Below are 24,253 nucleotides of genomic sequence, written 5' to 3' on the forward strand. Positions count from 1 at the left end.
TTAACACATTGACTGCCAGTCTTCCACATTTAGAGACGTCTTCGACGTTTGTACAAATTATAAAAAATAGAAATATTCGATAATTCAGTAATATACCAGTTATTTTATATTATTCCTAATTAAAGTGCTGGCCATCATAAGTGACCACCATGGCAGGCAACGTGTTTAGTCTTTAATCTGCTCGTCTTTTGATGAACAGCCTCTTATAGTATAACATTACAAAAAGATGCATCCAACATTTTTTGTGAGATTGCTACATTTGTTCCATCGTGTTGCAGTAATGCATGGTTAACTTCCCACGATTCAACCCTTACAATTCCTTCCACTCTGCATCTTAAGTTCAATGAAACCAGTCATTGTGTGTATTAAGTCAATTAAAAGTAGTGTGATATAGAATCCAAAGAATGTATTGGTACCATTTTTAGACTAGACCAGTGTTTTAGTTTATTATTATGAAAGTTTTGATGTCTGATAAAATGTACACTTGTTTTAACTGATCACATAATTAAAGTTTACTGAATCTGATTACAAAGTCAACCGTAGTTAGGTTAGGTAGAGTTACAGTATGAGGTAGGTTGACTAATGTTATTAAGAACTTACTTTAGTCTTGTTTTATTATTATAAAACATTAATTACCTTCTCTGGTCTCCCTATCTGTTGTATAAGTAGATACATTGACACTGGGTGAAAGATTTCTTACTGCAACCCTGACCGTGATCCGAGCCCTTATCTGAGTCTGTTTTATGTCACTTGGCTATATCCATCTACTCTCCTCCTGTTATAACCATTCTTTTTCTTTGTCAAACAATGTTCGAGATCGGTTCTACAAAGAAATTTGCCATCCGTCGCACGCAACTTTGCACTGTTAAGGTTCGAAATCATATGAAAGTTAACCGTGCATGCAAAACGATATCTCTACGAGCTGAGTTTCAGTTTCTCGTGTTCGTTCCTTCTCCGTACATTTTTGAAACAGTCATGTACATATCAATCGTTCTGCGATTAAAAAAAGAACACGACCTTTTTGGGGCTGATCACAAAACGTCGATAGGATGGTATACGAGTAGCTAGCCTCATTGTACGTAGAGTAGGCGCGGTTACGTTAAGAATGACTTCGTAAGCGTTCGTGTTCATCTTTGGACGAGTATACCGTGGCGTCGTAGAATTCCCTTCGTTTCACGACCTCTTGTAAACAATTTTTCGTATCGCATCTTTCCTCTCCGGCGAGACGAGAGCCAACGGTGTCTTTCCTTCCCGATTTAGCACGTTCGTATAACCCCCGGCGTAAACCAACTGCCAGAAGATATCTCTTTGCTTCTCCAGAGAAAAGCTGTTCGAAACGGTCGCCGCCTGGTGCAGCGCCGTGTTGTGATTATAGTTGGTCATGTTCACCAGATCGGTATCGTGCGTATCCAACAATACCTGTAAGCGAATCAACGAATTAGGGGCTCTAATGAGATTAAGTTGAATTTAGACTCAGGATGCTCATCCATACAAGATTTAAATCATTTTTATTTTATTTAAGGATTATGATTATTATTTAACCATCTATAAATATACAGTAAAGTTTGAAATTGTTAAGGATTTTGGTAATGGTACTGATAGTGCTAATTAAAGTTTCTCTTCTCAATAAATGGTGATATTTAAATATTTTGCTTTTCCTAGACTTTGTGTAGAAATACTATACTTGCTTTCAGTCTGCGTTAAAAAAAATGGCGAGTACGAATGGTTTTTATTTTTGCTTTGCTCATGACTCTATGTCCTTTTTACCCAAAAAGGACATCTTTTATTGCTGCAAGGATTCTTAATCGAATGTCAATACTCCCTGCCATTTCGAAAGCTACTGAAACGAATTCGATCATTGAATGGTGTAAGTATTTCAGCTTTTATTCGTCACGTTCACTATAAAGTGCAAAGTCTAAATTCGCCAATTGCTTTCTCAGGTTGAAACGCGGATGCAGTTTGTAATCTTGACTATGGATGATTATTCAAAGCGAGGAGGTGTAAATTCGGTTCTAGAACCAAGGTAAGCGACTCGTGGAATTACCGTTACGAGAACAGGATCGCAGTTCAAGGATACGGCCATGTGCAGCGCGGTGTCCCCGCATTTCGTCTCCGTTATTTTAGGATCGGCACCGTGCTTCAACAGCAATTTCACAGTTGCCACGCATATGACTCCTTTAGCAGGATTGTGAGATCGCACCGCGACGTGAAGTGCGGTCTTCCCTATGAAAATCAGCGGGAAAATCGAAATTAGTTCTATCGCGAACCGATACTCGGAAACTGTACTTCGTTCAATGACAAAAGGCAGCATCTGTCTCTATTTGTCGACTGCCTCGATTTGCCTCGTTTGTTTATATTTACTGCCAATTATCGTTGAACCAAGTATGGATACATGCGGGTAGCGCGAAACTCGGAATGGTTTCTGGACCACTATTCTGCCTGAGATCTATCGATCTACCCGCACACCCTTATCAGAAACTATCAAGACAAACCGTCGTAATTGCGCCTCGACAGGTCGAAGACTGCATGCCCTTGGACTGTTTTTAAAGCTAATAATTCCGCGAGTATTTCGCCGTGGGAGTCCCCTTGCTCCGCGGCCGCGTGTATCAGCGAGTTGCCCTGCGAATAGTCAGTCAGCGAATTAAACAGTCTGAGGGACGAAGTGGGTAGAATGCTTGACAAGCTTACACGTATGTGATACAGTCTTTGACTGATGTCGATCCCTTTCTGTAACATCGTCGCGGCTAGGTATCCGGTAACGTAAGAAAATTCCGGGCAATTCAGAGCGGCTAAATACAGAGCGTCCTCGCCGCGATTGTTCATAACCGTCAGAGCCCCCGGGGACATGCTCAACCGTTCAACGAGCGGCACCAAGTAAGCCCTCTTCTGCGCCAGTTCCTCCGGATGGCCCACCAAACACATCAGCATGCTGTTGGGAAGCGTGAAATAAATCCGCGGAATAGAAAGCTAGTTTCACGGTGGTTTGTTCGCGATCACGAACGTTCTTACGTGTCTCCATCTTCGTCCTGCTTGGCCAGTTCCGACACCGATCGTTTCAACAAACAGCTCATGGCCCTCTCCACCGCCTTTGGGTCCAACTCTTCTTTTAACCTCTCGCTCGCGTTTGTAGATGGCAGGTTCAACGATGGCCAGGGCAGTATGCTGCGATAATCAACGAATTGTTATTTTGTTAAAGGCTTGGAAACAATGTCTATAAAATAGAACTGGTTTGAGAATACGAATCGATTACTATGACGGTTTGCAATCGTTGAGGTTTCGATAAATCGGGACTTACTGTCGTAGCTGAGGACTCGAGGGTTTCCGTTCCCTCTGTGGCCGTTCGAATGGAGAAACGATATTAGCGCCCATGATCGATGAAGGATGATGATGACCAGCGAATGGTGGATTGCTCGTTTGAGGTGCGTCCGGTTGAGGAATATTTCTTTGCATCGGGTACAAGACGTTATTAGATCTCGGCGCATTGCTTTCTTCTCGTGTTTCCTTCTTCTCGAGTGGATTGCTCGTTTGAGGTGCGTCCGGTTGCGGAATATTTCTTTGCATCGGGTACAAGACGTTACTAGATTTCGACGCATTGCTTTCTTCTTGCGTTTCCTTCTCCTCGGGCTCCTCTTTCTCCAAGTCTCTCAGGAATTCCTCGATCAACTGCCACTCGTCGATCGTGTCGACTGTATTTGTTGTGTTATTTGTCTCACTATGTATGAGCGATTTGAGATGGTCGCCGTTCCAGGTCAAGCTCCTCAGATCTTCGCCCAACTGTTCGTTCACTTGATTGTCTGGACTCGGTGTGTCGCTGTACGATTGGTTCGACGAAGGAGAGAAGGAATGTAAAGATGACGAGCAGTTCGATGAATCGGATGGAACCTGTGGCGGTCTGTAATTTGCCGTGTGCACCTGTTAATTCGGAATTAATTAGACGGTGGCCAGGTGAAAGGGGTGAGAAGGAACCCTTTGGTAACAACGGGTAAGAATATATAGAATGACCCAAAATTAAAGGTAACGCGGTACTCGACTAATTTTCACATTTGTTGTTCTTGGATTTCACAAAATCTCTTTGAGAAAAATCGTAGGAGGGTAGAGAAGGAAAAGGAAGAAGGGAAGAGCGTTTCAATCCGGGTCTGCTAGTGGACTCATCAAGTAAGGCTTTCTAGTAGGCTCTGTCTTAGATGACTGAATATTGGGAAGTCGGTTGAGGAGTGGTCGGTCGAGCGCTTGTGAGAGCACGACGCCTCTGGTGGCGAGCATGAGAGGTGACGCCACACTCCCTAACTCCATTGGTACCACTAACTTTGGGTCACTAATGTCCACACATACAGGCATACGAGGATAAAATAAAACGTCAGGCGATATACGAAGACGATGTTCCATCCAAACAATCGAATTAGCTGTAAGATTTGTTACCTGTGGAGAACCGATTGGGTTGCAAGGAGAAATCTGCCATTCCGTTGGCGGTTCTGGTAAATTGAAATTGTCCTCCGAGTCGTTCTGCGCTGGTTGGAAAGCGCCGCGGTTGATGATCATTAACAACGTATCCTCGCTTGGATCTCTCAGACTTGCAAGCTGAAACACACGTTCCGATGAATAACCAAGATACGAAAACTCTGTATAGCGTACTATATCTGTATTTTCAAAGTCTGATTTCATCTTCTTACCACTTTGCGTCATTGTGGTTTTAATGTGATTGCAATGTTGCTAGCCAAACTGTTATTTATAGAAGTAGGTCAGTAAAATGTAAATGGAACTTTTTTTTCCTATTGTTAAAACAATGAGCATTTGGGATCTGAGAAATTTTTAAAAGATGACGAGGTCTTTCGATAAGAGCGATAATACTTCGAAATAAAATGAAACCCACAGAAGATAATCGATGATGATTTATTTTGATTCACGTTCGATGATATAATACATGAAATATGTACGTAAAATTTACACAGTAAACTTTCAACTTCGTATGACTCTATCACATAAATTAGATTGTATCTCATCAATAAACATCGAACGAGATTTGTTTTCAGACCGTAAACAGTTTATGTTTGTTGGAATGAAACTTAACGCATTCCGGTAGGATAAAAATCTGATGTTGCCAATTCCCAAGATATTGGCGATCAATCGAAAGCTGCATTTCTCGAAGTAATCTTATCGTTGAACTTCGATCTCTATGAAATAACAATTTCAGCGGAAGAATGGCATATGAGACCGTCTTGTAGAAACCACATCTCAGATAAATCAGATTCGCGCAATTGACGACAAAGGAAAGATGAAGCCATTGATAGCAATGTTTACTAGTAACAGTTATAGTCTCCTCGTTTTGAAAGAAATAAAGGTTCATGACTTCACCAGTCCAAAAACCACACCACACAGTAACTTTTGTCACTCGACTATTGACTGAGGATCGTTATCTTCCCAAATTTGACAATTTTGTTATCGCCAAGGCTTCGATTCTTGAGTTAAAGACCTCCAAGCGAATAACAAATATGGCGGCTACGGCACCTGGAAGTTCTAACGCTCCTATTGGAAAACCTTATTGTACATTTACAGGATATTCAGGATATTATTATCCAACGAAATTCCATAAGCAAGAAATGTTAGCCAAGTTTTGCAATGTTTTATAACCAACACGACAGCGTATATTAATCATCAAAACTTACGTCTGTCTCCGACGCGTGTCGATCCCTTCCGTTCCAAGAGTTTATTACGTTCCTCGTGGCGTTTTGCAGCTGATCGAGACGCGAGATCAATTCCTTGTTGTTGTTGTACAACGTGTAGTCGCTCACAGAGACTTGGTTCGTTTTCCAAGAATGGACCAGTCCGTCGGGTGGCAAATAGGGTTGATTGCGTGGGGTCGAAATGAATTGTGGTTTCATCGGTCCCCGTTCGACGAGACGACCGCAATGGCCGCTGTCGTCTTCGTCCTTGTCCTCGTCCTCGCTGTCGTCCTCGCTCGAGATCGAGATCGCGGGTCCATCGAAATTCGGTCGATCGGTCGTTTCACGCGTCTCTCGATCGACCACGGGCTCGCATTTACCAGTTTCTCGATCGTGCGTGAGTCGAAGGCTCCCGATCTGCTCGATTATACCCTCGAAATCGTTCGAAAGGCGAACGACGAGCGGATCGTTCGACGCGTATACGGGCATGGCTTTCTTCTCGAGGCGAGGGAGATGTATCGAGGTGGACTTCGCCATTTTCGACGAATCCTCACGATGGCCCTTGCTGGAGGGCGCGTCGTCCTCCACCATCGACACCTGTCGACCTTATACCGTCTTGTACGAATTCACCTGTGGGAAGAAAGTTACCACAATCTATCATTTATCTTAATCACAACCTTGTAATAATTTTATTTAGTTATTTACGGGTTTATACACCCTAAAAATCTCGTTAATTGCGTATGTTATAGGACGCAGTGCGTACAACACTAGTGATACGCTTTTTAAATACAAAGAACCGTTAAAGAAGTCCAGACACTGGCTAAACTGGTTGAACAAAATCAATACAATTATTGTATGTATAATGTCGTTTAAATGTTGGAATATGGAATAATTCCATATATCGTATCTTTTAACTACGTATAGAATCGAACCGTGTAATTTCAAAATTGGCTACGACTTACCTGACTTTACTATGAAACGATTAGAGATAAAGTCGAATCAAGAAACAAAGTTTTAAATATTTCTAAAGAAAATAGTGTTATAAGTTTGTTTGCGTCAGTGACCTAATAAACGTGCTTCGACACAAGATAGACGATCGGTCTTTATCAACAAATTCGTCTTTTTTTCCCCCTACGCTGCTTGAGAATCGCTTCGTATTTGCTGATACAGGTAACATGGGGATTATTCCGTGCCTAATGATATGGCCTAGATGCCGCGCGCGGAAAATTCCGCTTCTTCATGCAAACGGGTTAATGCGATGCTTTGAATTAGAAAACTACCATAGATTGGATAAACTTTGGCCCCTGAACGAGTTCGTGCAACTTGTACCGTAGTGAAATAAGTTCTTTTACAAGCCTATCGTTCTCTTTAACCGACTCTTGGTATTATAATTTTTTTTAGTTTTATTTTTATTACGCTGTTCGCACAGTATTTTTTTTTATATCTTCGGAGTGGAAATATTTTCTACAGGGACACCTTACAAGCTTATTTGTTTACTCTATGAGTTCATCGATGGATTTGGTCAGCGAATTTACGACCTGCATTACGACCTTCTAACGCATACAAAAATATTACAATAAATTATTCTCTACATATATAAGGTGAAAAACCCTGGGGGAAATTTTAATGGGGGATTCTAGAGGCCAAAATAAGACGAAAATCAAGAATGCCAATTTCTTGATGGAGGCTTTGTTAAAAAGTTATTAACGTTTAAAGTTCCGCCCGAATTGAATTTTTTTCTCGAAAATGCGCAGGATTTCAGGGATATGTCTATTCACCAAAAATGATTGTAATTGACCCCCGCAACCGAAAATAATTTTTCTAGAACGATTTGAAATTTTTTTTTCCGTCGAAAAATTTCACAGCTACTTGAATTTTTTTCTACAAAGCGGGTAGGATTTCGAGGGTATGACTATTCACCAGAAATGCTTGTAATTGACCCCTGTAACTAAATATAATTTTTTTAGTATGATTTGAAATTTTTTAATTTCGTCTAAAAGTTTCAGTAACTCGAATTTTTTTCTCGAAAGTGGGTAGGATTTCGAGGGTGTGTATAATGACCAAAAATGATTGTAATTGACCCCCACAGCCGAAAATAATTTTTCCAGAGCGATTTGAAATTTTTGAATTTAATTGTTAATAACTTTTCAACGAAGCCTCCATAAACAAATTGGTATTCTTGATTTTCGTCTTATACAGTGTATTAACTGTATATACAGTTCATTTTGCAATCATACGCCAATAAGAAAGCATCGGTCACCTCTATACACGTGTTGCATTAATTTGTTGAAAAACAACCAAAAAAAGCAAGTAACGAGCTTAATTGTAACAAACTTATAGTTGCAACTGCATTGGAACTTGCAAGCGAGTTGTGCAAATGGAATTGTTTTTATTTCTTTGCAACATCGATGTATCGAGATCCGACTGTAAATTGCGCGATTGTACGCCTATTGACGTGACTAGCCTCGATAAATGTTGCAAACAGAGTTTCCGTTTAAATCGTTTCGTGCAATATTTTAAACAGAGAAACGAAACAAAAGCCGTTGCGTTTGATTTAAAACAATTAAACGGATATTATAATATTTTGAAGGATGTTCTATCCTCTTTGAGATAAAAACTTATGTGTTCGAGACAAACGGTGACTTTAAACTGCTACAAGTGTGTCGTGAAGAGTCGATGATCTATGTATTAGTAGGAACAGATGTTATTTACATTTTCATCACGAACGTATTACAATCGTCACTTGTAAATACAAATATTACAATGAAAAAGACTAGACGTTCCCATACGATTCTTCTCTATTCTGGTCACAACAATGTAGGAGATTTCTATTGACTATTTGTACCGCGCTATAGTTTTATGAATGTGCAAAAGGTAGAAATGTGCAAAAGGGTTGAAAGTGTTCATAAAGGAATGAGTAACCAGGCACAGCGAGACAAGAAGTATAAAAAGAGTGATCATGAAAGCCAGACGTGATTCTAATTTGCGTTGCCAAGTATTAATTTCTGTAAAAAGTTTGCGTGTGTCAAATTCGGTTATGTAATAATAATCTTTATATGTACGTTCAATTCATTTTCCTCAAGTAAATTCCCTTCGTTAAATCGTACAGTAATATCCCCGAAGGAAAGCGTTTACTATTCGATTACTCTAAATTGCGGAGACAGCGTCGTGATACCGCAGTAGCGAATTATCGCAAAGTCGAAGGACGCGCTGATGATAGGGGAGAGAGCTTGTATAACGCCCGGGCAATGTGTAACTGTGTTCCTGTTTCTCTACGCGTAATCCGTTAGGCGTTCACAGCTGTTGTCAACGTTTCCAACTTCTGATAACCTCGCTGAAAGCATTCGGAGAAACCTCCTGTTGTTCACGTAATCGCCCCGTTCGAAGTGCATTAATTGTTTTGACCCGACCGTCCCGTTTGCTGCACCACGGAGAGCGGCGGGATGAGGCAACGGCGCGCGTCACGCGCGCTATCAATCATTTCGTTTGCAACCGGTTGCACGGTTCGACTTTAATTCGCTGGCCGACAGAGAACCGAAAGCTACACCTGTCGCCGACACTCGCTCGGAAGATGATAGTCTGGTTCACGCGTCGTTGCCTCTTCATCTTCGCGCGTTTAGCCATCAGCCATTAGCGTTTGGCAGCCGAGGAGGAAGTTTCTAAAGCGGTCTACGGGCTAAACAGCCACGGCGAACGAAAGCAAGTGGATGCTAATACGAGTAACGGATCTAAGCTGCGATAGGTGCCGAGGAAGAATGCATTCAAGGAGAATACATTTGATACAAATCTCAAATGGAGACTATGGGAGAATATGTTAAGCCAAAAAGACTGGAATGCACTTACAATGGGATCTTACAGTCGTGGAAATTGCTTCTGAAACGATAGCAGGCCTTCGTTTTCGAGATATTTTTAAAGTTGACATATAGTGCTATTTTACTACTGTACTTGCGACTGTTAGAAGGTAAGGTCTCTTTGTTAATAGCGTAACGACACCTCTCGCGCTCGTCAGTAGAGGGCTACACTCAACTTTTCTCTCTCGCAAGCACTCGACCGACCGTCGATTCCTATACATATTTACCCTCCTGGACTGATCAATAAATGTCCCAGCGTCTAAGGCAGGGCCTATTAGAGCTGTCTGCTAAGTTTATATTAAAAATTGAAATGCCACTGGAGAACCTCGGTTCGAATGAAGATTTTTTGTAGATCACGCTAGGTTAAAACAAAAATTGCCTTTGAGGGTTAGGTGAAGAACTCTGGTTCAAATTAAAACTCCCCTCAAGGGTTGTGTGTTGTTCCACTTTATTCAAATTAAGAATGCCTCTAGGCGCTTCACCTCTCGCCTCGAACGAGTCTCGTCTATTCCACCACACATGCATGGACCATAACACACGGAATCATTTGATGTCGTTGCCTCTCGGAGAAATTCTCCTGAACTGCCTAACCAATACTTGTTACGCAAGAAAGGAAAACCAAAATAGTCAAATTGGTATAAACGTTGGTAACGACCGAAAAAGGCGAATAGAAGTTCATGGTGTAGGGTTTCCATGCTGCTATAAATATGTGTTAAGTTGCCACTCTTATGGAAATACAAACATGGAAATGTTTGAGGAAAAGTAGTGTTTGTTATGTGTTTATTCGGTATATTATTCGGTCTCATGAACATGTATGCGCCACAAGGCGCGAAATCAGAGGATGCCTAATATTTATTCAGCAGCTTTTCAAATACAAACACATTTATTATACTTTAATCGCATTTAATATAAGGGTTATTTTAGTTCCATGCACGTTCTTCGATCGTACGGTAACCAGTTACGACGTCATTGTTTCCGCCAGAAATTAGTTATGCTTTGTGTATTATTGGACAGCCAGAAGAAAGCTTTTGTCCGGTACGCTCGGTTTAAATGACCGTGCATTCGAGACAGTATTCTCGGCAGTGGTAGAAACGGTTCCGAAAATAACTGTTTTCAAACTGTTACATATTGGTTACGAATGAATATATTTATGAGAGCCGAAAAAAATACTGATTCCAAAAATTCCGAATTCCGATCGTTTCGGTTTAAACGACGCGCCGCGTTTCGGGCGAACCAAATTAACGGAGATAATTTTCTCGGGCGACAGTCGCCACAAATCGTTGAATCAACTCTCAACCATTCTCGAAATGAGTGGTTAGATGCGATGAAAAATATTTCATACAAAGGATGTAACTCAGACATGACTTGAACTTATCCCACGGAAAGATTTGCATCCGAAAAAGCTGATGTTTTGTGTATATTGGGGCACGAATTTTTGCCACCAAACTGGATTAATTCAGAAGTTTACAGCTGCAACGGGAAAACAAATGTTTCGCAATAAATCGTGTATATCTCGTCGTGCTCCATCAGGACTTAAATGAGAAAATATGGAGGATATCATCTCATTTTGTCGTTACTAAATTATACCACAAAAATTGAACGAAGTTGGTAACGGATACCAACGAAACAAATCACTTTGTATGAAAACAATACAGTCGAATTTATCTAGACTGAGAGCGTTCAAACTTTCCATCCGATCCAATAATTTATCATCGCGAATGGTGTCTATAGTACCATACGACCCGGTAGAACGTGTTTTCTGAGAACGGCGGAGTGCAAGTGACCCGCCGGTGCACGGTGAAAGTTCACGAAACAAGTTCATCACGGTGAAAGCGTTGATTGGAGGATACGTGTCGGTTTTCGGGTGCAGTTGACGGGTAGGGTGAGCGATGGAATCGCACAGCAGCGTACATTCGCTCGTACACACGCGCACTGATGTTCGTGCGCCATCGCGAACGCGCAAACGTGCTACACGCGACACGCCTGAAACGCATATTGGTCGGCGGTACGTTCGACGGATTTCGGCACCGGTTGATTCATCGATGTAGAAATAGAAACGTAAGCTTACCTCCTCGAAGACAGTAACGCGGATCCGCCTTTACGTCCGTCACTCTACTCGAAGTCTGTGGTGGTTGTGTTTCACGAACACGATCTTTCGTCCCGAAACCGACGTACCCATCGATCGCGCAAGAAATCGAACCACGCTCGACTAGTCGCTCACTCGATCCGCCGGGCAATTACGATTCCAGTTAGACCGAGCGATAGTGGCTGCGCATGCGCGGTCCCCCGATGACGTCGGCGCCTCCGCGATGTCCGCCATTTGCATACGGCGGCGCGCGTGGAGTCGATCGCCGCGCGGCGAACTCGCGACCGTGCACGGTAATAAAAAAAGAGAAAAAAATCGTCGTTGGTTTTTTTACCTTACCGTGCTGGTCGCGAAATTCAATCTTCGCCGGGCTCTCGCAACGCCCCCTCCCGCTCCTCCATCTCAATCCGCCGCGGTCCGCCACTTCAGCCTCTTCTTTCCAGTGTTCTCGAGCCTTAATTGCAAGTGTATCTCGAGCAACGACGATACACGGGCGAAGAGTGTTGTGGTCGCGTGCCGCCGCCGGTAACCGAACGCGAAGCAGGTCGAGGATGGGAGCAGCGTCGCCAGGGACGATATCGTCGACGAAACCGGGGGTTATCGATAGCCTCGCGGGGCGGGACGAAAGATTTGTCACAAAACTTGCAATCTGTTTATTTTTTCCGTACAAATCTGCCGTGTTTATGTTTCTGAGATACCGCAATGGTATTTCTGATCGAACCCAACAATTCCTCGGGTTCGATTCAGAAGATATTGAATCTGATTTTGATTGGAAAAATTGAAATCAGATGAACGAGGTGGCTGAGGGTGGAATTTTTCTCTGTACGTTTGCGATAAATATCTCGTTACGATCCGAGAGCTATGACCCGGCGCCTCGTGTTATTGAGAACACTTTATAATGCATCTTACTAGTGGCAGAAGACTGTTTAGACAGGAAAGCTACGATAAAGTTAAAAAAACGCTGATATCAAACGCTCTTTAACGTGTCAAAGGAGAAAAAATACGAGTAGATAAGACACGAGTTCAGAATCCCACGTCGCATGCTTTATTAATCGTGTGTGCGATGTTTCCCATTGTTGCAAGAAAAAAAAAAATAATATCTCTTAAGTATTGGGTTTTTCATGACCTTACCTAATACCTGTTACGCAAAAAATAATCCAAGGAATCGATGCATGAAACGAAGTCGGACGATTCTATTAAAAGAAAATGAATGAAAAGAATTACATCATAGAATAACAGAGAACATTGTTTCTACGATACATTGACTTTAATGCATGTCACAGTAACAGAGAAAATATACTAAGTTTCTTTATGTTCAATAATTGATATTCATACGTTTTCGTTTAAATACATTAACACATTCGACCTCATTTGGATGTATCTTTATTACGTTGACAAGCGTAATAACTGTTTACTTTATCTGTTTCTATTTACAGCAAGTATATTTGTTTTGGAAATATTTGCTTTCGACACATCGCATAGATTACGTAATGTAATCGTTCGTTTTAAGACCAGAAATTGTAAACGTTAGTTATTGGATCGAAGGTTGGTAGAGAACTCGTTCTCCTAACTGCTCGAACTTAAATGGGCTGTTTGAGGAGAGCAGCGAATATCAGGAGAGTGAGAGGGATATCGGGAATGAACGAGATAGAACAACTGTACTTTAAACTTGGAAACGATACCAAATATTGGCGAACAAATATTAATACGATAAAAAATTTTTGTAATCGTTAAATCTTTACGAGAGTAATATCAATGGATTGTGGAGTTTCTACCGATGAAAATGAGTCTAAACACGACCATATTCGGACCACATTTTATTACAGTTGGCTTGAACCATTTTCAAGTGTGTACAATGGAAAAATAGTCTAAACAAGGTCGTGATAGTACTTTTGTGAAAAAAGATAAAAATTTCTCATAAAAAACACGTGTGCTGCGAGGAAACATAAACAGTAGTATGGATGATTCAGATTCTCGTATTCCATGCTGCATTTTTATTGCGTGTTCGTCATTTTGTCAGTCGTATAAACATGGACAAGAAAAAGTATATTAACCGTTCCTTTCGTATAAAAGTTTATCTGTTTTGGTACGCAAGAAAAAAAATATCCAATTTTCTGCCAATAAAAATTTCTACACGCCCCCCGATCCCCAAGATTCACGCTCCCATTTCTAGAAAATATTGATCCAGAGGAAACGACGAATGAGGTCGGCGAAGAAAAGAATTGAAAAAATACCTATGATGTTGTCCTTTTATTTTTAACAATCTTGATATTCGGTGGTCGACGATCAACTTTGTTGAACTTACGAAACACGCGCGAGAGCATACTCGTTTCGCAGGTACGATTAGGTCATGCTGAACGTAAGTTTGTCGGCGACGTACGAAAAGAATCCAACCCTGCAAAGGACCCACATCGTCGCCGTCGCTAGGCACACATTGAATATCCTGTCGATCCACTCCATCCTGTAACATTATTGTCCCAAAAATCGTTTACGAAACGTTTGGAATGCAAGGTCGCCCTTCCGCGAATCAATCGTCGTTGTCGACGTATGGAAATTCTAAAATTATTATGGAACGTGACTAAAAATATCAAACAGGTTGAGGAGACGTTTGCTACATTATGGCACTTCGATTATTATGGTTATTAGTCCCGGGTTTCCCTCTCACGATCGAGCGTCACGCGGCCGTTTATCGCGTATCGTTCGTCCCAAAATCGTATCAAGGTTTCGTAGTAAATAATTTATTATTTAATAATAAATTATGTCTTCATGTAATTACAAATCCTTAAGAAATTAAAATAATTGAATTTAATAAAGGAATATCATAAGGATTAAATATTAAAATATTTTTAGGGGCTTGAGGCCCCTCCAAATAATATTTTTAAAATGAAAAAGAAAAATTTAGCTATAAAAATGTCTTTATGATTCTTTTACTCTTCGATCTATAAGAAATCGTTATTATTACTGTTATTGTTGACCTTCGACCTCGTTCATTAATCAATTAATGTTTAATGATCAGCGATCATGAGTCATAGCACGATGATGCATCGATCGTGGTCTCTATCGATCAGGTTACGTTTTGCCTAATTCTGCGCCGCACTATAGTCCCTGGAGACCGTAGTTTGACTCGACCCTGCGTCCACCCCCCACCGTTCGCGAAGAAAAATAGAAATTCACTCGCTATCGAGCTGCCAAGCGTTCAAGTTGTTCTAAGCGATTCGTAAACATCGAGAAGAAAGGAAAACCAACGGAAGGAGAGAGGAACGAATCAAGGGCACGTTATTGCGTTTGATGGAAAAGAGGAGAAGGAAGGAGGCCGACTGGCTACGTACGATCGATCAAACGAACTGCTTGCAGAATATGTGCCCCGAGGTAAGAGGAAATGCCGTAGTTTCATAGTAATTCCGTGCATTTCGCGTAAAAGGAACGTTTTCCATTTTCAGTCGCCATTATATCGAATGTTTATGTCGCGATATGTCATATTGTCGCGCGATCGTAGTCGAGACTAATTTTTACTCGAGTAACAAATCACCGGTAGAATTCAATTATAGTTACAAAATGGCTGCACGACTTTTTATCTACAATTAACAAAAGCTCTTACCACTATAGGAAAGTTAAAATAAAAACTTCTTAAAAAGAAAGAGATCTTAAACTGATTTGATAAATTTTAACAAAAATATGCATTTAAAAATTTTGAGACCTTGATGAAATAAGTTTTTCCAAAAATTTAATCACTGACAATGAGTTTTAATTCCATGTGTATGTACCTAGCTCTAACAATGCTGGCCATAATGTAATGGACAAAATCCTTTCGATCGATAGAATACTCTAAATGCGAGTCACGTATATTGTGCATCGTATGACCGAGTATGAATGGTAAGTATTTGGAACAGAGTGGACGAGATCGAGTAAATAGTTTATACAGGGATCAGTGATGCGAGCGGTATCGAATTAATCCTATAAATGCCAGCTCGTAAATTATGATTCCGTGTTGGACACTGTCGAACGTAATCGGTAACAATTTGATTCGTCTACGAAAATACCGATACGCGTTTTAAAAAAAAATCTGATATTGAATATGTTAAATTTGCTGGGTAATAGTTTGTGACAGAAAGAGAAGATTAGTAAAGAATAAAGCTGGTAATTTTTGATAATCGAAACTTCGAGTGACCATCAAAAGCGAGCAAAATACTGTTAGGTAACATATTCGTCTAGAATTCAGTAGTTCTCTGTGTTTTTTTTTAATTATGAAATAGTGGAAAAACCGTGATTCGACGTTTACGAACTTCAACGAGAAAATGTGACGAAATTCTGCATTATTCTGGAGGATGATTCGAATACCTGTGATGAAATAGAATTTTTCCTTTTATTTCGAAAACTGCGTTAACTGTTGAACGTAAACACACCTGCCAACGCCACGTGACTTTTCCTCTTATCGCTACTATTTATTTGATTCATAACATTCTTTAATTTAATCGCCAAAGACAAGCCAGTGGAAACGTAGAAGCAAATATAATTGGCGATAATTTAATCAAACCTGTTTTCCTTCGCGAGGACAGCTCAATTGTATGTGTGTGCCCCATTCAATGCTGTACGCTTGTTTGTGGTTTGTGCGTGACGGTGCACCACCGCATTTCAGTCGAGATACCGAACGATTCTTGAACTAATAATTTTCCAAGAAACGCGAAGTTGAGCAGAACCTAACGCCTACTCAGCTTGTTTCTTAGATTTAAATCCACTGATTGTTCATTTCTGCGTATAGTTTTAAGGGGGAAATACCTAGCGTTGTGGGTAGTGACGTACTCGGTCAAGTGCTTGAACGTTCAAGTAATTATCCAAGAAAACTCGATTATTCTTACTTAATTATAATATTACCTGTTGTAATGGCGTTTGAGGGCTTCCAATCTCGACAGGTCTTCGTGCAGAAGGTACCGTTTCGCTCCAATCAACGCGTCCCTAATCGAGAAAAATGTTGGACGATGAGAAAGAAATATTAAGAAACAGTACTCGTGGATGTAATTATTTTGATCCCTATAGAACCAGGACAATTTAAATGAAAGAAGCTTGTCTTTTGCACCAGGAGTTGACAAGCTACCAAATAAACGAGGGACATTCTTCAGACTGAGTAATTCTGTTATCTCTTAAAAGAGAAGCAAAGACGCAATAATTAAGAAGCTCTCGGGCTCGCGAGATTCTACTCACTGGAAGAATCGTTCAATGTCGAAATGACTATAGTCGTATCCGAAGATCGACTTCTCGCTCGGTGGGACGTCCTTCGTTAAACTGTTCAACATCTTGGCGTTGCGGAAGATCCATTCGTTGTGCAAGAAATGGCCCAGTTGAACCACAGTCAAGTAGATTTTCTCCTGAATCCCGAGCAGTCTGGTAGCGGGACACATTGAATTAGGCAAACAGGAACAACGAACAAAAATTGTGTCCGCTTACATCGGTTTTCGGCCCGTCAGTTTCAGAACCCCGTCTATGAGCATAGCTGGCAAGATGTGAAAGAGCAACGTCAGCAGGTAATAAAGGACACGATTGTTTGTCAAAAGGGTCCGCGGATACCAGATGATTCCATCGAGCGGTAGTTTTCTGTTGATCCTCATACCCATTGCGACCAGTTCTTTATTGACGATTCGACGAATATCGTGGGACGTGCAGTTGTAAACGTGGACTGTGGGATCCTTGGTTATCCTAAAAATATTTCAAATCATCGAGACTGTCGGTATCGATTGGTAATAAGTACAGCAACACCTTGTTAAAACGTCCCGAATCGTCTTCGCTATTTTTATTGTCAAGGTTTCCGACTTGGAGAAATGCTAGACCAAAAACTAAGATCGTCGTTTACGTTTGGGGGTGAGATTGTGGCGGTACCTTTCGTACTCGCCACCAGAGGGCTACGCTCTTGTCTCTCTCGCAAGCGCTTGATCTTTCAACAGTAATTGACCCATCAACTTCGCGTTCCTACCTCGTTAAAACGCATCGATCGAACGTTTTACCAAGGTGTTACCGTATGCTTTCGAAATCGTACGTTTCTACTCCTCGTTTCCACGCGACCGTAATCATGGACTTGATGGTGACATCGACGGGGAGATAATCACTGGCAGAGTACGGATTTATGAAAACCACTCGCAGTATTCCCTTTCCACCGCCTATCAGCATTCCTACCGGGCCGTTGAAATTGTCTATCCAGCCGATTATCGGTTCTTGGATCGTCGATATCACTGGCCAACGCAACAACGATCCTTTCTATACACAGTTTCCGACCAAGGCGAACGCGACGGTATAATAAGAATATAGCTGCTTTACCTATCGACGGCCGGAAAATCACCGACGGCAGAGATTTCCCATAATCGCTGATCACGTCCTCCGCCACTCGTTTGCTGAACGTGTACGTGTTCGGCATCGAACCCAAATACCTGCCAGAAATCGGTCCAATGTGAATCTTGCTCGTGGTACGAGAGTTTTCAATAAAAGCGATAGAACTTTTGTCACGGCAGCCATGTTTGTTGGTCCCTTGTTCGATAGATACTGCTTTACTTTAGATCGCCATTTAAATGATATTTCGTTGATACAATGCAACATTCTATTGTTCTTATTGGAAAATTCGTTATCTTTAGCAATTTAAACAAGGTTTCAACGTTTCAAGTTTTCAATAATTACTCTAATTTGGAAAAATAGACGTGAAAAAAATGGCTACCGGAAGGGTCACTTGGAACTTCATCCTAAAGTTTTATCACTCTTATTTTCGATTTACTCGAACAAATGACCGCAAAGAGAGAAGGATCTCACTTGGGTGAAATGATTTTTATTGTCTTCTCGTCCATGTTCTCGGCTATCTTAATGACGCTCCTCCAGTCGGTGATCGGAGGGTAAACTATCTCATCCACGACAGGCTTGTCGCATTGGGCGAACGCCGAGCTAACGTGCACCAAGGCCTTTTAAGAAACGTCGATCGTGTTCAATGGCTGATTTAAAGAAGACGATAGCCGCTAGATAGTGGTAACGTGTTCTACTTGCCACCAAGTTCTTCATCCCACCCGCCAGAATGCAAACGTCCCTCGTCGAGCGGGTGTTCGCGAATACGTCCTTCTTCAGATTCGCGTCGAACCTGACGTTTGCAGCCACGTGAAAGATCACCGAAACTCGTTCGGTGAGCAATCGTCTCTCGGGCGTACCTAATCCCAATCCCTCGACCGTTGCATCGCCGCCTACAGGAATTAGCTTCTCGAAGGTGGACGGTTTCTCTTCCCGCAACTTGTCGAACAGCTGCACAAACGAATTGTTATGCGTGTTTCGTCACAGAGCGCAACGATTCTTCGTACAATAATTTGCACAACCATCGACGACACGACGACGCGAATGATGATTGTATCTGGGATTGTTGGGCAACTTGTATCACGCCGCCATGTTGAATAAAATTAAGTTCGCGTTTGTGAAGTCGTTACTTTTGTTACGAAAGCTGTTATCTTCACTTCTCTTTGATTGCTATTCTTGATAGTCGTTTTTAAGCTCAAAAGGATCGAAATGTTACTACCATTGAACGTTTTAGGATGCAATACTGTGTCATGAATTTACTTTGATTTTACTTACCGGGCACTGCAGCATCTGTCTCAATCTGTCGTCGATGCCCACTCCATTTTTTGGACGCATCAACAGGAATATTTCTCGGATCTCTGGACAGGATCTCAGAAGCTTTTCGACCAACACTTTGCCCAGGAAACCTGTGCCGCCCGTGATGAAGATGCTCCTTCCGGCGTAGAACGCGGTTATCGAGGCCCGTTCCATCGTCTTCTTATCACTGCGCGTCTAATTCCGAATAATTGTTTTGCAATCGTACTATAAACGCTGTCATTAACGTTCTATCTTTGTATGTTAAGAGGTCTCGATGCCGTTAATGAAATTACCATTATCAGCTATTCAAGTATTCTTCGGGAATTGGGAATTAAACGAATTTCAAAATGACTCACTCGAGAAACGGGAATCGAAAATTTTTGACCTCGTTTATCGTAGAGTTTGAACTAAGTTAAAATTCAACAAAAATGTTATGGTTAATAAATTCTTTGTTCGAAACACTTGTTTAAAAGAATACATCAAAATGGACGGACGTTCGAGCCAATTTTTGTTCTTCACAGAGTTATATTATAGTTTTTAGACATTGTGCCATCTTCTTTCGTTTTTAGTAACTACGAGATTTGTAATAATCAGTGTCTAGTTTCGATTCTATTTATAATAAATAAATTACTAAATTTAAAAAAAAATTTTACATATATGTATGCTATACTTACAGTTGCGGAGAAATTAAGTGGACAAGTAAGGGAAATAGGTATGAATTAAATTAAATTAAAGTAGCATATCTATTATGCAATCAATTTTATATATTATATATAATATTTGCAATTGTGTTGAAATAAATTAACCTAAACGAAAACGTTGGTTGGTTATCGAGGGATAAAAATGAGTGGACACTTGCACAAGTCTCAAATGAACTATTTGGTTGATGTGTAAGCTTTGCATAAAACAGATTATTTGTAAGGAAACGGAAGAATGTCAGTGAGTAAAGAATTTTCAAATCAAATTCTAATAAATTAGTGTGTCGAAATAAATGAATTTACTGTATAGTAGCAAAAAGGTAGTTTTTCTGAAAGTGCGGTCGACAAAGTTTAGAAGATCGTCAAATTACTCGTAAATGTTGACAAACCCCAAGAGTCTCAGGTTGCAGGAAACGGGGTCTAGATATTATAAATGCAAAAGTAAACGGCACATTAACAACATCAACACGGGGAAATGTTAACCTTTAGCTACAATGTAAATATACCAGTGTCATTTTAAACTGCAGCAATTAAAAAGGAAGCAATTTGGTACAGATTTTCGGAATAATGAGTGCAAACAAGTATATTGAAATAATAAAGGAAAATTTAGAAAAGGCAATTGTGAAAATGTCGCAGAAGAAAGAAACTAAAGAAAGCTAACAGAAAAAAACAAAATTTTTGGAGAATTCCAATATTAAAATATTGGAAACTTATGAAGCGTGTTGAATTCAAATATACGATTAGAAAAATGACAGAATAAGAACAATTGCTTTAAATATTTACGATTGGTGTTTGGAAATATTGATAAAAATTACAATGAAAGTCTGATAAACAGCATTCCACGATGTTCAAAAGCAATTATTGCAGCGAAGAGTGGTCGCACTAAATATTGATTTTATGTTTTTATATGTTTTATTGCCCGTCTACTTATTTTTGCCATTCAGAAATCAACCAAAATATTCGTTAAATATACCTTATTTCAACACAATTGTAAATATTAGTGTCGATTATACGTAAAATAATTTATGGACCATAAAGCTATATAATATATAAAACTTTGGTTAAAAATTTATACTTATTTCTTTTATAAGTGATTAATAAAAAAACTTACTGCCATCGTGTGGAATGTTTGTGGTGGCGATCCCGTACGTTGTTTCTCGACAAGATTTTGGACTTTTTCCGTTCGTTCCTTCGCGGAGACAAAAACACGAATAAACCGATCGCCGAAGCTCGCGGGAAATGACGAGGCAGAGCTAGCCCAGTAATCGTATTCCGAACGATCGGTTCAAAGATCAACACCTTGCATATGCATTTGTATATTGTTACCCAATGACAAACATATGAACAAAATGAATTCAATCGCCCAACTTTGTTATTTTTCGTACCCACCCTTTCGTGTTTCTCGACAAACGCGTTTCGACGAATAGCGTCGAGCCAGTCGCCGTGGCAGCTTCGACTGGATCGCAGTACGTGTTGACATCGAAAAGTCTCCGAAATGGATCCACGAAAAGTGACAGGCTAACCTGAAATTGAGATTTTAGTGGCCACCATCCTTCCTCCCCCCTCACCCCCAAAGTCATCCCCTTGGGAAATTCCGCTATTGTTCGAACGCCTTCAGAAAGTCCTCCATCTTCGAATAGTCGACACATTTCTCGTCTCTTCTCGAATCTCTGCAAACGATCTTCGAGCTTTGTCTTTGTTCTGGCCGGGACGACCTTATCTGTTCTGATTTTTGGTCGTCCAGGACGTCTCCATCTTGCTTAGAACGAAAACTCCGCTCGAAGGATGGACATTTGGAGCAATCGAAGATGGAGGTGTTCCACGAACGAAATTTCTCGAGAAATACAAACTTCATAATTATGAAAAAAGATGTTCATTGACATTTTCTTTTGCCCTCCTTGAAAAACATTGGGTTGGCCTGTTACTTTCGATCGAGCCAGTTCGAAAACTTTTTTACAATCCCACGAACATAGTATTCAGGTTATAGGAACCCTGAAGCGCCATTTTCATCGATTATTTGAATTGGCACGATGTCGACGACGGTGTCGATATCGACCACAGCGTCCAAACGGGGAAGTAGGAAAGCGGCGTCTTTGGCTCGTTCGATCTCGGAGCTCCCGGACGGCGAACATGATTCGAGGTTCGGCGCGTCAATCGGACGGAAACGAGAACCAGTCGAAACTATCAGCGGCGGATCCAGAAGCCTCGCTCAGGAGTGTAGAAGTACTCTTGGATCTACTTTTACACGATTTGAAGATTTATTTATTAATATTTGTATCTCCCCTTCCTTGGATCCGCCACTGTGAATCACACTAGGGCGTTTCAGACATACATGGAAATACTTAAGAAGCCCAATCTACCAGAATTAGGCATACTTCACCTTAACAATCAATAACTTTACTTTTACTTTAGTTTTTAATAATATAACGATAGTGATTATAATTCTCTAAATGACCACTAATTAAAAACATGCAGTTTTTCGACTTTACTGGTCTTTAGTATATACAATTGAATGGCTTGAATTAAAAAAAAATTTAATAAAATACTGTCAATAGCCTTTGTTCGACACTGTATGTTCATATGACGTTTTTTTACTTCTATTAATATTTCATATGTTTCTGACACACCCTGTATGTCACGGTTACCACAGGTGGATTCTACCTCTGTGATTCACCGGTTGGTAGAATGTCATTGGCGTAAAGGCTTTCGATTATTCCCAACCAATGGAAAGCCTCGAAACCTGTGACGTCGGGGCCATTTTTTAGCCTCCCAATGTACGTTTATGGCTTTTCAGGGAATCGATCGCCGAGGAGGAAGAACAGGAAGAACCGACGCGCGTCTTTTCTGAAATTTTGTACGACGAATATGAAGAAGAGAAAAGGGACGTCGACAAGTGGAAGGAACTCGTGAAACCTACGGATAGACCTCGTCGCGTTTTATCCTTGGTAGGCCATAATTCAATTTCTTTCCATTTGTACGTTCAGAGTGTTTATTTACAACACGAGAAAATATTTGTTTCCAAGCGAATTTAAGAACTTTCCTGCTTCCAGTAATCGTGTATTACATTTTACACAAATCAATTACATAAACTTTATCTTCGAAAGATTAAACGTAATCTTAGTTCCTTACGATGTTTTTTCAGCAATTAATTCGTCAGAATAATATGCGTTTTATCTGTTAATCGTACATCGTTCTCGATTACGTCTTATTTCAGCGTATAGAATCGCCTTTTGAGAGATTGCCCGTCTGTGATTTAACGCTCTGTACAGGGTGATAAAAGAAGCCTTATCGCTTCGTGGCATAACAAGTTTTCCGATTGTTTTCTCGTGATTCACGCGACGTTCGTTCGTTTCAGCTCGAAAGATGGCGAGGGTGGCAGGTTAAGTTCGCTATTGAGGAGTACATATTCTCTCGAAGAGTCATTTCATTCGTCTACGGCGTACCGCGACCCGAATTCTGTCAGAAAACAATTTGATTAGATTGGCTAGCATTGCCCACGGCTATAAATATAATTCAGAACGTCCGTGGATATTTATCTAGGCGGGTAAATGCCACGCTAACTCGTAAACGCGATTAAAACAAAATGGAAGTCGCTACGTAACAGTTTTCGATAGAAATTCAAAGTTGAACAAATTTTATTCGCGATTAACGAATAAAATATTTAGATCAGACCTTAAGAGGACATTGCTGTCTAAAACTGTCATTTTTTCGGTCTTTGAAATTTTTTTTTTAGTGGTAGGTAGGCTATTTTGTACTGAAACTTTTCAGATATGTTTATTCATCTTATACGTGTGTACGGTATTTTTTTCATAAAAAAATATTACAATTTGTGGGAGTTATAACTTCTTGTTTAATGACACTTCTGAAAAAGGTAATTCACTGACTTTCACGTTTTCAGTCGATCCGCTAATCTGGAACAGAGGGCGCTGAAGTGTCTTCATTAGGAAGGGTGTAGTTATAGCAGAAATTAGGGTGATGTCAAAATCTCGATAGATAAAGGAATGGTGGCACTTCAAGCTTCGAATTTTTATTTTTTAACCTTTCTTTTGTTTTTAACATATTAAAAAAATATAGTAAAACTCAACATTTGTTAAAATCTCTAGTTCCAGCGATAAAGGCGCGTTCGCTGAATATTCTCTCCAAATTTGAAATCGATCGGTCTGCTGGATTTTGAAATATCATGGAAGTCAGTTTAAAAAAACGCGTTTAAATAAGATGTTATAACTCCTACAATTTTTATCTAATTTTTTATCTATATTTCTAAGACTATATCCTTTAAGAAATCGATATTTTTGGCGGTTTACAGTAGAAGGCCTCCTTAAATAGAATCGATCGAACAATTTGTAT

At 40.4% G+C, this 24,253-nt stretch overlaps 2 protein-coding genes and 1 long non-coding RNA gene across 3 annotated transcripts; 1 reads left to right on the forward strand and 2 right to left on the reverse strand.

Annotated features, from left to right (window-relative positions):
- Positions 1 to 945: 945 nt before the first annotated feature.
- Positions 946 to 11,889, reverse strand: LOC122405559 (NF-kappa-B inhibitor zeta-like). The gene is made up of 9 exons (XM_043410427.1): positions 11,580 to 11,889; positions 5,664 to 6,290; positions 4,420 to 4,578; positions 3,296 to 3,912; positions 3,010 to 3,162; positions 2,689 to 2,929; positions 2,493 to 2,619; positions 2,045 to 2,223; positions 946 to 1,419 (listed from the first exon to the last, which is right to left on the reverse strand). The coding sequence occupies exons 2-9, from the start codon at positions 6,249 to 6,251 to the stop codon at positions 1,174 to 1,176; spliced, it is 2,310 nt and encodes a 769-aa protein (XP_043266362.1). The 5' UTR covers positions 6,252 to 6,290; positions 11,580 to 11,889; the 3' UTR covers positions 946 to 1,173.
- A 1,942-nt stretch (positions 11,890 to 13,831) lies between these two features.
- LOC122405560 (putative fatty acyl-CoA reductase CG5065) lies at positions 13,832 to 21,159 on the reverse strand. The gene is made up of 10 exons (XM_043410428.1): positions 21,018 to 21,159; positions 19,188 to 19,403; positions 18,615 to 18,863; positions 18,387 to 18,532; positions 17,904 to 18,013; positions 17,626 to 17,818; positions 17,040 to 17,288; positions 16,797 to 16,976; positions 16,470 to 16,550; positions 13,832 to 14,058 (listed from the first exon to the last, which is right to left on the reverse strand). The coding sequence occupies exons 1-10, from the start codon at positions 21,021 to 21,023 to the stop codon at positions 13,941 to 13,943; spliced, it is 1,548 nt and encodes a 515-aa protein (XP_043266363.1). The 5' UTR covers positions 21,024 to 21,159; the 3' UTR covers positions 13,832 to 13,940.
- LOC122405562 lies at positions 14,072 to 23,518 on the forward strand. Its single transcript, XR_006259782.1, has 3 exons — positions 14,072 to 14,966; positions 22,701 to 22,851; positions 23,262 to 23,518. It is a non-coding gene; the product is annotated as an uncharacterized LOC122405562 (long non-coding RNA).
- The last annotated feature ends 735 nt before the right edge of the window (positions 23,519 to 24,253 follow it).

The sequence above is a fragment of the Colletes gigas genome, unplaced genomic scaffold, assembly GCF_013123115.1.
Source record: "Colletes gigas isolate AHSC1104 unplaced genomic scaffold, ASM1312311v1 Colletes_gigas_Sc00004, whole genome shotgun sequence".
Lineage (NCBI taxonomy): Eukaryota > Metazoa > Arthropoda > Insecta > Hymenoptera > Colletidae > Colletes > Colletes gigas.

Bases quoted from the DNA above. Each gene is read 5' to 3' on its own strand.
- LOC122405560 (XM_043410428.1), bottom strand. The intron at 18,533-18,614 runs GCAAGTAGAACA...GTTTCTTAAAAG, and splicing joins GTGGGATGAAGAACTTGGTG to GCCTTGGTGCACGTTAGCTC. The intron at 18,014-18,386 runs GTGAGATCCTTC...GATTTCTGGCAG, and splicing joins ATAAAAATCATTTCACCCAA to GTATTTGGGTTCGATGCCGA.
- LOC122405559 (XM_043410427.1), bottom strand. From the start codon at position 6,251: ATGGTGGAGGACGACGCGCCCTCCAGCAAGGGCCATCGTGAGGATTCG. The intron at 4,579-5,663 runs GTAAGTTTTGAT...CGTGTGTTTCAG, and splicing joins GACACGCGTCGGAGACAGAC to CTTGCAAGTCTGAGAGATCC. The intron at 1,420-2,044 runs GTAATTCCACGA...ATTCGCTTACAG, and splicing joins GCGATCCTGTTCTCGTAACG to GTATTGTTGGATACGCACGA.